This window comes from Bubalus kerabau, chromosome 8 (genome assembly GCF_029407905.1).
Source record: "Bubalus kerabau isolate K-KA32 ecotype Philippines breed swamp buffalo chromosome 8, PCC_UOA_SB_1v2, whole genome shotgun sequence".
Classification (NCBI taxonomy): domain Eukaryota; kingdom Metazoa; phylum Chordata; class Mammalia; order Artiodactyla; family Bovidae; genus Bubalus; species Bubalus kerabau.
The window spans coordinates 106,101,182-106,117,945 of NC_073631.1; the positions used below are offsets into that span (position 1 = coordinate 106,101,182).

Below are 16,764 nucleotides of genomic sequence, written 5' to 3' on the forward strand. Positions count from 1 at the left end.
GTAAAAATTATTACATAAACATTTTATGGTTAATTTTTTCCACTGAATTGAAATAAAAACAAAACTCCTATGCATGTCCACTGAGTTTTTCCCCTTATGATTGAGAATTTATAAATATGATTAATTCTGTTATATGAACACTTTCCTGAGAACCAAATGAAAGTCTCCTAATTCTTTTATTCTTCCCAGGGATAGAACAGAGCAAAGTGACTTTGGGTAACTTTTGATAATATATATAAAGCATTGAGTTGATGCAAATGATTTTTTTGAGCGATATCTCTTAGTTTTATGTTCCTTTTAAATTAATTACTGATATTCCACGTTTCCAGGAGTATATCCTCAAAGGAGTGGTCAATGCAGCCCTTGGCCAGGAAATGTGTTCAGTGAGTATAAAACCACTGGTATCTATAGTTTGTAAAGTTACAGTGTGTGGAAAAAATAAAAGTGACTTTCAAAGTTCAACTAGTAATAAACTTACAAATAGACTCCTCTGCAGTTCCTTTTATTTCTCCATATCCACCAATCCAGATTCCATTGTGACAGAATTCTGTGTTATTTGAAGACAAAAAAAGGGAATTCCCTGGTGGTCCAGTGGTTAGGACTTGGCACGCTCATTGCCAAGGGCCCAGGTTCCATCCCTGGATGGAGAACAAGATCCCGCAAACCAGGTGGCTTGTCCAAAAAATAAAGCAGAATAGAATAAAAACTGAAAAGAAAAAAAAAATAGAAAGCTATAGCCTTAAGAATTACTGCTTTTTAAGGGGAAAAAAAGCCCAATTGTTGAACAATGTGTTTATCTAATAACAACAGCAAATCATTGCAAAACTTCATTCTTATTTTCACTGACATTTTTTTTTAACCTTGCATACCTCTGAGCTATAATTTTGGCATCTGTAAAATGAGAATAATTGTTTCTTTGGGAAAGTTTTTTATAAATACAAAACGCTGACTAAAATTAAGCTCTTATTCACCTGAATATGGCATAATAGGTTCTTTTTGGAACGAAATGGGATGTAAATAAATCTTTTTATCTCCAGCTCACTCCAAATTGCCTTAAATAGGCAGTAAATCGCTATTGAATAAATTAATGATTCTATTTAGTAAGTTACTCCTTGTTCTAGCCATAGCTCCTACCACAAGGTCTGATATATGATAAAAGCAATAAATATTTGTTAAATGAATGAATGAATGAATGAGTTCATTTAATGAAGGTACTTTTAAAATAGAATTTGGGAATTGAATTTTTTTCTCTTCTTTTCTATCTGATCCTAACTAGGTTTTAATTCAATTATAGATTGTCACTTTTTAGTTGGTGATGCTAATAAAAATTAGTACTGCTGATTTGAGGAGAATTTAAAATTTTTAAATCCTGACAGATAGGTTGAAACCATAAAGTGTAATACAAATAATGTATTTTCAGTTTATTCCTCTTATCAGCTCTGCTTGGTTTTTTAGAGGGATCATATGAAAATTGCCCAGCAGTTCTTCCAGTTGGTGGGAGGATCAGCCAGCGAATGTGGTATGTTTGAATCTGTACATGTGAGCACAATTTATCACTGGAGTTGGTCGTATATTGACTGGTGAAGTTTGACTCTGTGTCCAGGGATATATCTGTTAGGTTTCCCATTGTAAAGCAGGAACCTAGACACAGGAGAAAATATTAGATTAGCCCTTCTTAACAGCTCAGCTAAAATGGGATGAGAGGATACATAAACAGAGAAGTTCATAAGAGTTTTAAAAATTTGATTCTGTTTTTTATTTGAAATGTTCACTTTGATTGATTTCTCAAGCGCTCTTTAGGTATAAAGCTTTTGTCATGCTGTAGATATTTTTTCTGACCTTCTGAAAAAAGGTCATTTGCTTTTAATTTTGCCTATGGTATTTTTCCCATATGAAAACATTTATATCTTATTTATCTTTTCTATAATGATTTATTACATGGGTATCAAGCTTAGAAAATGCTTTTTTATTCCTGAAGTTATGTAATATTCACCTATATTTTGCCAGTAGTTTCGTGGCTTCATTTTTGTTATTAAATTATTGATCTCATCACTCAAGATTCAGTGTAAGTTTTGAAAAAGGCATCTAAAAAGGACTGATAGTTAGCCAGTATAAACCAGTATGGCTGGCTGTACCTGTTTTCAATGGCTGGCATCTATTCTGACAAACAGTGTTCATGCTGAAGTTATTATTAAATATTCTGATCACCCCTGGGGATTCATTTTCTTTCAAATGTTTCACCAAAACCATTTATTGGATAATATTTTCTTTCCCCATTTCACTTCATTCTTACAACAAAAATGTATTGAGGTGTTAGTGATATAGCAGTAAACAAAACCAGCCAATTCCCCCACCCTTGTGCAGTGTTCAGTCTAGAGAGAACAAACTATAGACATAAGAAATAGATTATATAGTATATCTGACTGTGATAAGTGTTACAGGGGAAAAAATTGAACAGAGGAAGGAGGATCAGGAGTGACCGTGGTGAAGGTAGGGTATTACACGAATCCTCTGCCACTTCAGATAGGAACCTGTTACAGGACAAGTTGGTCAGAATCAGGATCAGATGGTTCCATGGCCAAATATCTCTCCATTTGAAATCAGAAGTGTTAGGTTGTCTTAGGTGAGTAATGATGGGTACTAATTCATATTTGTTGAATGTGCAGGTGTTGGAGCTGAATGACAGAATCAAAGCCCTGGAAAAAAGACCTAGGGAAACTGTAGCCTGAAGGACACATGCTCATGTGGGACTCGCAGGAAAGATTACTGGTCATTCTTGAGTACTGTGACTTCCACATGCCAAGGTTCTATCCAATGAACAGAATCTAATTTCAGAATCTAGAAAGATGTCTTGGAATACATTTCTTATCGCTAAATTATGAAATAACTCAAATTTCAGCTAAAGAGAACTTTTAGTTTCATGAATACACCTGATTTTTTTCCTGTTCCATTTCAGATACAATACCAGGAAGGCAGTGCATGGCTTCCTGTTTCTTCCTGCTTAAGCAATTTGATGATGTCTTGATTTACCTCAACTCATTTAAGGTCAGTGTAGAGTTTTCTAGGTGATTTTGTATACAAAATACTCTAATATGTCACAGATAAGATACTTTTGGAGATGACCCTTTTACTGTGGGAGTAGTAGTGGTAACTGTTGTTTTTATATTTTATATGTTAAAGCTCAATGTGACCTGTTCTCTCAATGTTTTTCAGAGTTACTTCTATAATGATGACATCTTTAACTTTAATTATGCCCAAGCCAAAGCTGCAACTGGCAATACCAGTGAGGGTGAAGAGGTAGGTACCTGCTTTTGAAGACTTTTGAATGATTCTATCTAAAAACGTTATGTTTTTCTCACAGAAATACATGTTTAAAGCTAAAGGATTATTGAAAGTTCCATTGTTCTTAGGCTACATTAAAAAGTACAATATAAATAAACACATAGGTTATGACCACATTCATGTTTTCCTTTTTGGATAAATCTTATGGGGCTTCCCAGGTTGTGCTGGTGGAAAAGAACCCACCAGCCAGTGCAGGAGACATAAGAGATGTGGGTTTCGATCCCTGGGTGGGGAAGATCCCCTGGAGAAGGAAATGGCAACCCACTCCAGTGTTCCTGCCTGGAAAGTCCCATGGACAGAGGAGCCTGGCAGGCTACAGTCCATATTGAGAGATATACATGCATAACCACATTCATATTTTCCTTTTTTGGATAAATTGTATAAAGACATAACATACATGGAGAAAATTATATAAATCAAAGTACACAGCTTGATGAATTTTTAAAGTGAACATACCCAAATAGTCAGCACCCAGATCATAAAATAGAATTTTATGATAACCTGGGGAACCGTCTCATCCCCTTTTGGAGTCAGTCCCTTTCCCACAAGGCTAACCACTATCTTGATATCTAACTCCATAGATTGATTATCCAAATGATTCAAAATATTTCAGTTGAGTTACTTAATTCAGTTTTGTTATTATTCAACAAATGACTCAACTTATTATTATTGAAATTCTAAGTGTTTTCCAATTTCATCATGTTTAGAAATTATTTTTTATTATCTTTAACTATGAGTTATTTTAAAACATGTTTCAGGATTTTCAAGTATGTATGCTATCTTTTCCAGGTTTTTTTATTATTAATATATTTTTTATTGAAGGATAATTGCTTTACAGAATTTTGCTGTTTTTGGTCAAACCTCAACATGAATCAGAAGGGGAAATATATATATCCAGGTTATTTTGATTTCTAACTTAATTGTATTGTGGTCATAGAGTGTGGTCTGTATAACACGAATCCTTTAAAATCTGTTAAGACTTGCTTTATTACCCAGTAGCATCTGCAGTTGTTAATTATTCTGTTCAAATCTTCTATATCCTTACTAACCTCATGTCACCTTATGATATCAATAACTAAGTGCTCGTCCTTAGTCACTAAGTCGTGACTGACTCTTTGCAATCCCATGGACTGTAGCCCATGTTCCTCTGTCCATGGGATTCTCCAGGCAAGAATAGTGGAGTGGGTTGCCATTTCCTTCTCCAGGGGATCTTCCCAACCCAGGAATCAAACCCAGGTCTCCTGCATTGCAGGCAGATTCTTTACTGACTGAGCTACGAGGGAAGCCTCAATAACTGAGAGAAATGTGTTAAAATCGCCACAATTTTATCCTTCACTTTTCTCAGCAGCCTGTGTAGAATTGGTCATTATAATGCTCATTAGTCTAAGGCAAGCTGCTGTGGATATTTTCACTGTAAAAGCTTCTGTATGTTTGTTCCCTTTTCCCTCCTCTTGCAGGTTTTCCTTTTAATCCAAAGTGAGAAGATGAAAAATGACTACATTTACCTCAGCTGGTTAGCTCGGTGCTGTGAGTCTTCTTTTAAACGTTATAGAGGAATTTTCCTTTTATGAGTGTTTTCTAATTTTTTCTTGTAGAATGGTTAAACTCTGAGATTGTGTTGTTAGTGCTGCTCAGTAAAGGTGGCCATGTGTGCATATGTATACATGTGTGCCCTGCGGTTAGTTCTTCCATATGGCCGTGACCTAGCACCAGCGGTCCTAAAAGATGCCAAGTTCTTTCTTTAGCGTGTTCTGGCTTCCAGAATCTCAGTTTACTTTGCTTTTTTTTTGCTAAATGATATTGTTATGTTAATTTTACCTTTTCACTATGGTGCAGGCCTGAAAAGTAGTAAAATGTCAAAAACATAATTTTTGTGTGTGATATATATATATATATATATATATATATATATATATATAGCCTATCATCTCTGTCTGTCTTTCTCTCTCTCCAGTGTTTTTTCTTGTTCCTTTTTTTCACTTGGATTTAAAATGTTCACTAAATTTTTTACGTCTTAGGGAAATTTTAGCAATTAGATCTTCTAAGTGAGGCTGAAACTGTATGAGTGGGATTGAATGAATGAAAGATGACTTTTAAGCAGATGAGCAAAGTGAGAACTACTGAAAAGACATACTTACCTGAAGCCTAACAAGTATTTTAAGCACTGTATACAGAGTCCTGATGGGGAACCAGTTTAATGCCAACATTGCAATCTTTCCATGTAAAATGTTCACTGTTTTTTCAATGTAAAATGTTTACTTAGTATGTTTCTAACATAAAACCAAATCCATAGACTAGCAAGATGCAGAAGTGTACTTCTTGTACATTTAGAAAACATACATCTTTGTTTCTCTTTGTAGACATTATGAATAAGAAGCCAAGACTAGCCTGGGAGCTTTATCTCAAGATGGAAACCTCTGGCGAGTCCTTTAGCCTCCTACAGCTCATTGCTAACGACTGCTACAAGGTGAGTCTGAGTGAAATCTAAGGGGAAAGTGAAGATCAGTATCACATTGGTACATTGACTAAGTGTTAGGGGAAAGTGTCCTAGAGACTAAATGGCCATAGGTGAGAGAATTCACATAGTGATATCAGAAATGTCATCCCTTTTATAAATGAACTGAACTCAGAGATAGGCAGGATTTTATGTATATATAAAACATGTATACATATAAATGAAACTTGAAAATCCTATGTACGGAAATAGTGGTTTAGAGAGGAGGTTTTAGATTTCTAAAGGCTATGACTCTTTAGGTATCATGCAGGTAGAGATAGTCATCTGGTAGTTGGAAGTTTGGTTCTGAAGCTCAAGAATGATGGCCTCTGGACTTCCCTGATGGTCCAGTGGTTATGAATGTGCCTGCCAGTGCAGAGGACATGGATTCGATCCTGGTCTGGGAAGACTCCACATCTGCCGGGCAGCTAAGCCCAGCTGCCACAACTACTGACCCTACCTGCTAAAACAACTGAAGCCAGCTTGCCCTAGAGCCAGTGCTCCACAACAGGAGGAGCCATCGCAATGAGAAACCTGCACACTGCAACTAGAGAGTAGCCCCTGCTCATGCACAGCAATGGAGACCCAGTCCAGCCAAAAACAAACACATTAGAGAAAACAACAGTGTCCTCTGACACTGAGAGACAGATTTGGAGAAATCACCGCTTCAATAGTAATGCTGCTGCTGCTAAGTTGCTTCAGTTGTGTCCGACTCTGTATGACCCCATAGACAGCAGCCCAGTAGGCTCCTCTGTCCCTGGGGTTCTCCAGGCAAGAATGCTGGAGTGGGTTGCCATTTCCTTCTCCAATGCATGAAAGTGAAAAGAGAAAGTGAAGTCGCTCAGTCGTGCCTGACTCTTAGCAACCCCGTGGACTGCAGCCTACCAGGCTCCTCTGTCCCTGGGATTCTCCAGGCAAGAACACTGGAGTGGGTTGCCATTGCCTTCTCCAATGCATGAAAGTGAAAAGTGAAAGTGAAGTCGCTCAGTCGTGCCTGACTCTTAGCAACCCCGTGGACTGCAGCCTACCAGGCTCCTCCGTCCATGGGATTTTGCAGGCAAGAGTACTGGAGTGGGTTGCCATTGCCTTCTCCAACAATAGTAATAGATGCCCTGAAAAACAGTGAAATTTCCCAGATAAGGGAGTCAAATAAGAAGAATAAAGAGTTGCAAACCAAACCTTTGGGAAACCTTGGTGCAAATAGTAGACAGGAAGGACAAAGGAACCAGAAAAAGTGGAGTCAGATTTAGTAAAAGAGGAGTTTTGTGTGTGTCTGTATGTGTGTGTGTGTAGGGAGTTGGAATGACAGGGAAGAGTTTGGGGCCCTATCCTATAGATTAAAAGCGTTTTACAAAACTAACGTCAAATTCTAAAACTATTTGGTGAATATTTCTTCCTGTTCAAAAGACAGGAAAACATTAGGTAAAGAGAGTCTAGTATCAACTTAATCAATAATAGCTCATTCAAAGTGAACCATTACAAAAATAAAGTGAATCACCATCAATGGAAAAGGTTTTAAAACATAGGAAACTTGAAAATGTTTAATAGAACTTAGTGGATGGCAATGACATTAAGTGAGTTAGAGAAGGCAGAGGGAAAGAAAACACTGAAAGACAGGAATTTAGTTCAATTTTAAATGTATTAAATCTGAAGTGTGTTTGGGGCTCCCAGGTAGAGATATTATAGTAGGAAATACGCAGGGTGAACCCGGAGCTCAGGAAAGCATGCAAAAGGTTTGGATTAGAGATGTGACTTCAGAAGTTAACGGAAGTTAATGGTGGCGGCGGTGGTGGCAGTAGCGGCAGAGTATGGGAAAGAATGAGAGTAGCCAGTGAGTGGGGTGAGGAACCGCATGGAACACCAGTCAGTGTTTAAGGGATAGAAACAGAGGAGTCAGTAAAAGAGACAGACAATGAGGATGAACAGAAGGGAAAGAGAATAACCAGGAGAGAGAGAAAAAAGCATTTTTCCTTACTTTTTTTCTTGTTCCTATTTTATCAAATGCCAAGGAAGGAAAATGTCAAATCTGCAGCTAGATTGAATTGCATGAGGCCTGAGAAAACACTACTAGGTACAGAAGAGAACTGGATTAGGAAACAGATTCAGTGAGAATAACAGAACCCACAATCTTTAAAAAACTGATATATGATTTCATATATATGCATATATATATAAAGCATTCTTGAAATGACAAAATTATAGAGACGTAGGAAAAAATTGATGATTGCCAGAGGTTAGGAATGGTCAGCTGGGAGGTACAGCTTTGTGGTGATATAATAGTTCTGTCTTGCTAGGGGTGGTGGTTACATGAGTCTGACACACTTGATTAAATAACAGAAATGCATACATACATTGTAGTGATGTCAGTTTCCTGGGTTTGATGTTCCATGGGACCACTCTGTACTATCTTTGTAACTTCCTGTCAGTTTATAATTATTCCAAAATAAAAAGGCTTTAGCAAATGACCCAACTAGGGCTATATCCAACCATATAGATAAATTGTAAAAACATATACAGAGATAAAAAATAATATTTACAGCATTATTTCATATAGTTAACATACTAAGAGGCAGCACTCAATTATGTTGTCTAAACATATGTACAAAGCTGATACAGCTATACAGTCAAAGAACTGATGACCATAAGAGTCAGACTAGTAGTTATGAAAATATGGGAAGAGAGGGCTGTGGTATAGAAGTGAAACACAGAGCTTTGGTTTTGCTCTCAATGTTTTGTTTCTTGACATGGGTGGTAGTTACACTTATATTGACATTATAGTCATTAAACTGTGCATGTATGTTTCTCACATCATTTGGTGTGTTTCTTTACCAAAAAAAATGGCAGAAAGTGAAGAGGAACTAAAAAGCCTCTTGATGAAAGTGAAAGTAGAGAGTGAAAAAGTTGGCTTAAAGCTCAACATTCAGAAAACGAAGATCATGGCATCTGGTCCCATCACTTCATGGCAAATAGATGGGGAAACAGTGGAAACAGTGTCAGACTTTATTTTTCTGGGCTCCAAAATCACTGCAGATGGTGACTGCAGCCATGAAATTAAAAGACGCTTACTCCTTGGAAGGAAAGTTATGACCAACCTAGATAGCATATTCAAAAGCAGAGACATTACTTTGCCAGCAAAGGTCCGTCTAGTCAAGGCTATGGTTTTTCCTGTGGTCATGTATGGATGTGAGAGTTGGACTGTGAAGAAGGCTGAACGCCAAAGAATTGATGCTTTTGAACTATGGTGTTGGAGAAGACTCTTGAGGGTCCCTTGGACTGCAAGGAGATCCAACCAGTCCATTCTGAAGGAGATCAGCCCTGGGATTTCTTTGGAAGGAATGATGCTAAAGCTGAAACTCCAGTACTTTGGCCATCTCATGGGAAGAGTTGACTCATTGGAAAAGACTCTGATGCTGGGAGGGATTGTGGGCAAGAGGAAAAGGGGACGACAGAGGATGAGATGGTTGGATGGCATCACTGACTCGATGGGTGTGAGTCTGAGAGAACTCCAGGAGTTGGTGATGGACAGGGAGGCCTGGTATGCTGCAGTTCGTGGGGTCGCAAAGAGTCGGACACGACTGAGCGACTGAACTGAACTGAGGAAGAAGGATTAACTTTTAAAAGGAATAAGACCACTTCTTTCTGTGAGATAGGCAGAGTAATGAAGTATAATTTGAATGGAAGGCAGGAAAGTTGTGTCTTCCCTATGACGTAGAGAAAAAAGCTAAGCTAAGAAGGCAATAGAGATCTTAAGGAAATTGGAAAGGTTTAAAGCAACAGTTTATGGAAAAGGAGAAGTAATTAAACCACACTAAATAAGGGAGGATTTCCCAGCAACTTGAAGACTTCAGTGAAATTGGTAACCCTATATATTTATGAGACTGCAGCCATGAAATTAAAAGATGCTTGCTCTTTGGAAGAGAAGCTATGACAAACCTAGACAGCATATTAAAAAGCAGAGACAGCACTTGGCCAACAAATGTCCATATGGTTTTTCCAGTAGCCATATACAGATGAGGAGTTGGACCATAAAGAAGGCTAAGCCCCAAAGAATTGATGCTTTTGAACTGTGGTGCTGGAGAAGACTCTTGAGAGTTCCTTGGACTACAAGGAGATCAATTCAGTCAATCCTAAGGGAAATCAACCCTGACTAGTCATTGGAAGGACTGATGCTGACACTGAAGCTCCAATACTTTGGCCACTTGATGCGAAGAGTTAACTCTTTGGAAAGACTCTGATGGTGGGAAAGATTGAGGGCAAGAGGAGAAGGGGACGACAGAGGATGATGGTTGGATGGCATCACTGACTCAGTGGACATGAGTTTGAGCAAACTCCAGGAGAAAGTGAAAAACAGAGAAACCTGGTGTGTTGCAGTCCATAGGGTCACAAAGAGTTGGACACAACTTAGCAACTGAACAACAACAGCAACATCGAAGCAAAATTTAATGATAGCATGCTGTACAAGGCCATGGAAGTGTGTAGTGTGTTTGGGAAAGAAGTTTGTCAAAAGGAATTAAATATTTAAGAGGTTTGCTGTTTAGGAGTCAGTATACATCTAGGCATTCTGAGATGACAGGCAAAGGTCAGGGAAAGATCATCCTCTTGGGTGAAACATGATCAAATTAGCAGAAAATGAATGAAAGTAGTCAGCTTTGGAATGTATTGAGGAAACTTGAAAAATAACCAGTTTGGATCAGTCATTGGTGTTTATCCTCAAGAATAGAAGAATAGAATTAGAAGAAATGACAAATGTGTTGATTATAGCATAACTTGACTATATGTAGAAGAAATGTTGTATTGCTGAAAACTTAATAAAGGTAAGGGGATTTAAACTGAACCCATGTACACAAGCTGTGATTTCCCTTCTTGTTTTAATAAGGAATAGAAGTTAATATGCTAACTAAGAATGTTGTCATTACCCATGCACCTGTTTTATGTACTTATGTTATGTAGTTCTGTTTCATGGTATCTTTACATTTAGTTTCATTTTGTGGGATCTGTTGACTACAAGTATTACCACAATACTTTCTTTTATTCAGATGGGCCAGTTTTACTACTCAGCCAAAGCATTTGATGTCTTAGAGAGGCTGGACCCCAACCCTGAATACTGGGAAGGCAAGAGAGGTGCCTGTGTGGGCATATTCCAGATGATCTTGGCTGGGAGGGAACCCAAGTAAGTAGACAGACAAGAGACGCTATTCTGTGCACTTGCTGGTTTCCTGCGGGGTGACAATTGTTTTCCTGGGTAACGTCCTCTAAAAACTAAAAATTATAAAAATTATAGATTCAGTGCAATAAAATGAGTATACTACCCAAAGCAACCTATAGATTCAATGCAATAAAACGAGTATACTACCCAAAGCAACCTATAGATTCAATGCAATAAAACGAGTGTACTACCCAAAGCAACCTATAGATTCAATGCAATAAAACGAGTATACTACCCAAAGCAACCTATAGATTCAATGCAATAAAATAATGACGTTTTACAATGATGAATGAATGTTTAAGTTTTATACTGCCATTTTCACAAGCAATGTCTTTTTCGATCTCTTCTGCTCTTTTCTTTGCCTGTTGTTTTTTTTCTTGTGTCTCTTAGTTTAGACCTCAAAGAATTAGAAATGGAGTGAGTGTGGTTAAAAATTATTTTTTTTGCCTTCTCATATTTCAGGAAATACTGAGACATTAGACCACACAAAATTACATGGCATATAGTTCCATTTGTAATAAAAGTTAAACTACTGAAAACTAAATTCCATTTTCTGAAAGTAATTTCATGGAATGTATTTGTTACTGATCTATGAAGATAATGACTATTTTATAAGTAAATAATCAAAAATTAGTTCCTACCTTGTATATATTTCTAGTACTGTTATAAGTTTAAAAGAATTTGGGTAGTTGAAAGAAGATACTTGAGGGAAAAAGGATAAAATATGAGCAAACCCTTAGGGAAGAGGATCAGTAGGCAGTCATCTATAGATCTGATGATGTAACAGGGAAGATTTAGTATGTATTACTTAAAACATGAGTTTTAATTTAAATGAAATTTAAATTAGTTAGATATAAATATTGAATATTTGCCAAATCATGGTCCTTAACTTTCCCCTCTTCTGTTTTTATTAATGTGTCACTTTTCTTGAAGAGATCATCAACCCCAGCTTTCTGACATTTTCCATTTATGGCAGTGACACCCAGTTTGGGGTGATTACCACATTAAACAAAGGAGAACTCTGGGACTCAGTCAAGTTAAGTGACCTGTTAGCACAGAGCTAGAATTTGAACCCAGCTCCTTAATACACACTCTCTATTCTGTCCTACAGAATAACCATAGAAACAGAAATATTTATGTCATATTCAGACAAAAAAACATATGTGTATATGTGTGTGTATGCAAACAAAGAAAACTGAGATTGGTGAGGAGTTCACAGAATTTCCATTTTATTATGGCACCGTAAGAATATTAAGCTAGGAAGTCTGTGATTGGTTTATGAAAACACAGGAAAAGGGCAGGCAGATATGCCGGCTAGAAGGATGTGAAGAACCGTCACAAGTTATTTTAGCTGTTAATTTGCTTTCTTGTCCTTTCACACCGTTTCCTCAGAGAGACCCTTCGAGAAGTGCTCCACTTACTGAGAAGCACGGGTAACCCGCAAGTTGAGTACATCGTCCGGATCATGAAGAAATGGGCCAAAGAAAACAGAGTGCCTGTCTAAAACAGCCCCCAAGTCCTCCGGAATTCATCACCACTTTGACATAAAATTGGAGATCGTTTCCCTCAAGTTTATGTTAGAGACAGGGCTCTGTTTATTGACATCTTCCTTGGTCTCCAAGCCTCCTGATCAGTGACAGGCTAGCTTAGACCAAGCCTCCTGGCTGAGTTAAGAGCTGTAGTCTGGGCTGTGGCTCCCATATGATCCCATGAGCAATAAGACTTTGGACTTGTCCAGTGCCTTTATTCTAAAAATACTCAGAGCACTCTTATGTAATTTACTGACTTAAAGGAGAATGACATAAACTTTTTTTATTTATTAGCATTCCATGGCATTTTCTCCAAGTTGCAATAACAGATGCCTTTACTGCTCAAGGGTCACATCATTTCTGTCATCTTAATTTTAGCCATCTATGTACATGATCCTGTGTTACTGGGGAAATCCATAAAAAGTTTTGTAATGCATCTCTGAATCTTAGGAGAGCACAAGTTATAAATAGCTACCTGGTTCTAAGAATGGCAGTAAGACCCTTTATCAAACTGTCCAGGCATTAATAGATAATAGACTTATGGGGTTATTCTTTTGATAGTTGAATTGTTGATGATAATAACATGTTACAGCAGAGTAACATGTATATTGCAGTTTTTAAAAGGTGAGTTCTATATGAAGAAAATCTGTGTGGGACATTTTAAAGATATTCAGGAAACAAAGTATACAGGTCTCATCAGTCACTTCTCCATTACATTTTAGGTAGTCTTACAGGTTAGGTTTTCCTTCCTCTATCTCACTAAGTAAACATCAATTTTTGAAAGTAGGGCTCCAAAGATTATTTTATTTATTAATGTAATGATAATAGAATATGAATCATGTAAAGTTCTTTGAGGGATTCCCTCCCTAATGGCTGGACTTTGTCCTAAGCCGTATTCCAGCTCAATGTTGAGCTCTCGCAACGTAACTTATACAACTGAGCATTTTTAGGCTCACAACCCATTTTCGGAAGATCAACCTACACATTTTATGTACCAGGTTACTTTGTTTCTATATTACATACTTTGTTTCTGCCAGTTGAAGGTACCAGCATTACAGATACAGAAAGTGCAGAGCCATTCCTCTCCAGCAGGAGAACTCAAGGTCACAATCCCTTGAAGCACTAAAGACAAGAATTCCTATAAGCACTGAGTCAGGTTTTCCACCCCACCCCCAGCATCCACTGAGGACAAAGGAGTTGCATAGGATGGAGACTGGAACGTGGCAGAAGTCGGCGCAGCGGAGGCGAGGTCAGGGATGGCAGAGGGTTCTGCCTTCTGGATGATTATGAGGGTTCTCCCACCTCCACTCAGGAAGGTGGCCAGTTCTCCAGTCTTTTATTAGACCCAGATCTAATCAAGTCAAAGCACAAATCAGAATAAACTGGCCCAAATAGCTGGGTTTTAGAAAACAAAATTACACCACAATTTTTTATATACAAAAGCTTCTGTTCCTTATTATATTGTTTCTGTTTTTTCACTAGTTGGTTCTCAGTATCTAAGTTACTAGGTGGATCAGATCTGGACAGAACCTGCCATAATCTTTAGAATCCTTGTGATTCTTACTTACCTCACTCAAAATATTAGGAAACATGACAGTAGAAAAAGATGTATGGACCTCTTCAGTGGTTCTTGGCAATGAAATTTGTCTTCCAGTTAATTGCTGTTATTTTCAAATTTCCTATACTTGGAAAGCTTTTCCACGGATGGCGATTTAAATGAGGTCTTGTTGATCTTAATGCTCCAGCTTCTCTCTGCCATTTTTCTGTCTCCTGGAAAAAACAGATATTCAAAAAAGAGCAATTCCCAGAATTTTAGATTAAGTTTTTAAAAAGTTTTTTATCTATAGAACTGACCCCCCACCAAAACCCCATAGAGACTAGTTTAAGAGAGATAATACCCAATTCTGTTATTAAGGATAGCTACTTCTGAAGTAGCTTGGCCCCTTGGCAGGGCCTCAAGATTGCAGAGTAGTGTTGCATGGAGAGGAGAGGGTCCAGGCTTGGGAATGGAGTGGTAATGTGTACAATTCATAGCATCAATGTTCTTTTTATACTCTGTAGCAGATACTACTTGCAAATGGAAAAAATGTTATTTTTATACTTCAAAAGAATTGTTATGTTCCACTGTAACATATTTAAATTAAAGCTTATTATTTGGTTATCTACGGTATTCTGTTAAGTGTGGTAAGGGCAGTGGGTTTATAATGTGCCTTCTCCCCTTTCTTTCCTGACCTCAGTGTGAAGAGGGAAACACCAAGTTTTACTCTCCACAAGTTACTCTTTCTGAGAGGAGAATAGACAGCCCTAAGAAGCCTTGTCTACTAAGGCTTGTATTTCCTGCTTAGCCATGTTAGGTTTGGCTCTCTAAGTCACAGTGCATTCCAGAAGTTCGTTATACAACGTTAACAAACGTTATACAATACTATACAAGTCTCATATGTAGAAAGCTTCCAAATACTTGACTGAATAATTTAATGTAGTAACTGGAAGAGCAGGGTACTTGTGAGATCTGACCTCATGGATTCTTGTTCCCATCTAATTTTTTTTTTCCTTTTGAACTTTTTATTTTGTACTAGGATATAGCCAATTAACAATGGTGTGATAGTTTCAGGTGAACAGTGAAGGGACTCAGCCATGCATATACATGTATCCATTCTCCCCCATACCCTCCTCCCATCCAGGCTGCCACATAACACTGAGCAGAGTTCCCTGTGCTGTACAATAAGTTCTTGTTAGTTATCCATTTTAAATATAGCAGTAATTGTTTTCTGGTGTGCCAAGCATACACTGGGCTTCCCTGGTGGCTCGGACGGTAAAGAATTCACCTGGATTGTGGGAGACCTGGGTTTGATCCTTGGCTTGGGAAGATCACCCAGAGGAGGGCATGGTAACCCATTCCAGTATTCTTCCCTGGAGAATCCCCATGGACAGAGAAACCTGGCGGACTACAGTCCATGGGGTTGCAAAGAGTCGGACACGACTGAACGACTAAGAACAGCATAGCACAGCAAGCATATACTAGGTGCTAGAGATGCAGAGAGAACGCACAATCCTGATCCTTAAGAAACTCAGTCTAAAAGAAGTATACCCACCGAAACACAGTAACATGTGATTGTTGTCTCAATAGGAACAAGCTACTGAGAGAGAAAATAAGGCAGTGGGAATGTCTGTATCCTTATATAGGAGACACCTCCTTCCCCATTTGGGACAAGCAACCAGAATGGATCCTAGAACTCAACAGCTACCAAGACACCCAGACCTCTGCCATTTGTGCAGCACATGCAACATATATCCAAGTACACAGAAGCCAAAGGACTGCTTTCCTTCTTTATGGCTTGATACACTTAAAAAGTTTCAAGCCAGTGGGCATTAAATCACAATAGTTATATCTACTTTCTAATAACAAAAATGAATTTGTGATTTACTTTTGTTGTTATTCAGTGACTAAGTTGTGTATGACTCTGAGACCCCATGGACTGCAGCACGCCTGACTTCTCTGTCCTTCACTAGCTCCTAGACTTTGTTCAGACTCATGTCCATTGAGTCGGTGATGCCATCCAACCATCTCATCCTCTGTCATCCCCTTCTCCTCCTGCCTTCAACCTTTCCTGGCATTAGAGTCTTTTCCAATGAGTTCGATCTTCGCATCAGATGGCCAAAGGATTGGCGCTTCAGCTTCAGCATCAGTCTTCCAATGACTATTCAGGGTTGATTTCCTATAGGATTGACTGGTTGGATCTCTTTGCTGTTCAAGGGACTCTCAAGAGTCTTCTCTAGTGCCACAGTTCAAAAGCATCAATTCTTCAGCACTCAGCCTTCTTTATGGACTGACTCATATCCACACATGACTACTGGAAAAACTATAGCTTTGAGTATACAGACCTTTGTTGACAAAGTGATGTCTCTGCTTTTTAATACACTGTCTAGGTTTATCATAGCTTTTCTTCTAAGTAGCAAGCATCTTTTAATTTCACTGCAGTCACTGTCCACAGTGGTTTTGGAGCCCAAGAAAAGAAAATCTGTCACTGTTTCCAGTTATTCCTTTCTATTTGCCATGAGGTGATGGGACCAGATGCTATGATCTTAGTTTTTACTAATTTTAGTGATTTACTAGTTCCTGTATTTATGACTCCCTTAATATGACTTAGATAAATAGTTATCTTTCTTCTTCATCCTATAAAATACTTCTCAGG

At 38.1% G+C, this 16,764-nt stretch overlaps 1 protein-coding gene across 2 annotated transcripts in view; it reads left to right on the forward strand.

Moving 5' to 3' along the window:
* IFT56 (intraflagellar transport 56) overlaps positions 1–14,730 on the forward strand; it is a 41,201-nt gene extending 26,471 nt beyond the window's left edge. For both annotated transcript variants that reach the window (XM_055591055.1, XM_055591056.1), the window contains exons 11-18: positions 330–383; positions 1,456–1,519; positions 2,957–3,045; positions 3,214–3,297; positions 4,800–4,869; positions 5,703–5,809; positions 10,873–11,006; positions 12,435–14,730. In XM_055591055.1, the coding sequence (XP_055447030.1) occupies positions 330–383; positions 1,456–1,519; positions 2,957–3,045; positions 3,214–3,297; positions 4,800–4,869; positions 5,703–5,809; positions 10,873–11,006; positions 12,435–12,546 (714 nt within the window). In that variant the 3' untranslated portion in view covers positions 12,547–14,730. The remainder of the gene's footprint in view (positions 1–329; positions 384–1,455; positions 1,520–2,956; positions 3,046–3,213; positions 3,298–4,799; positions 4,870–5,702; positions 5,810–10,872; positions 11,007–12,434) is intronic.
* The last annotated feature ends 2,034 nt before the right edge of the window (positions 14,731–16,764 follow it).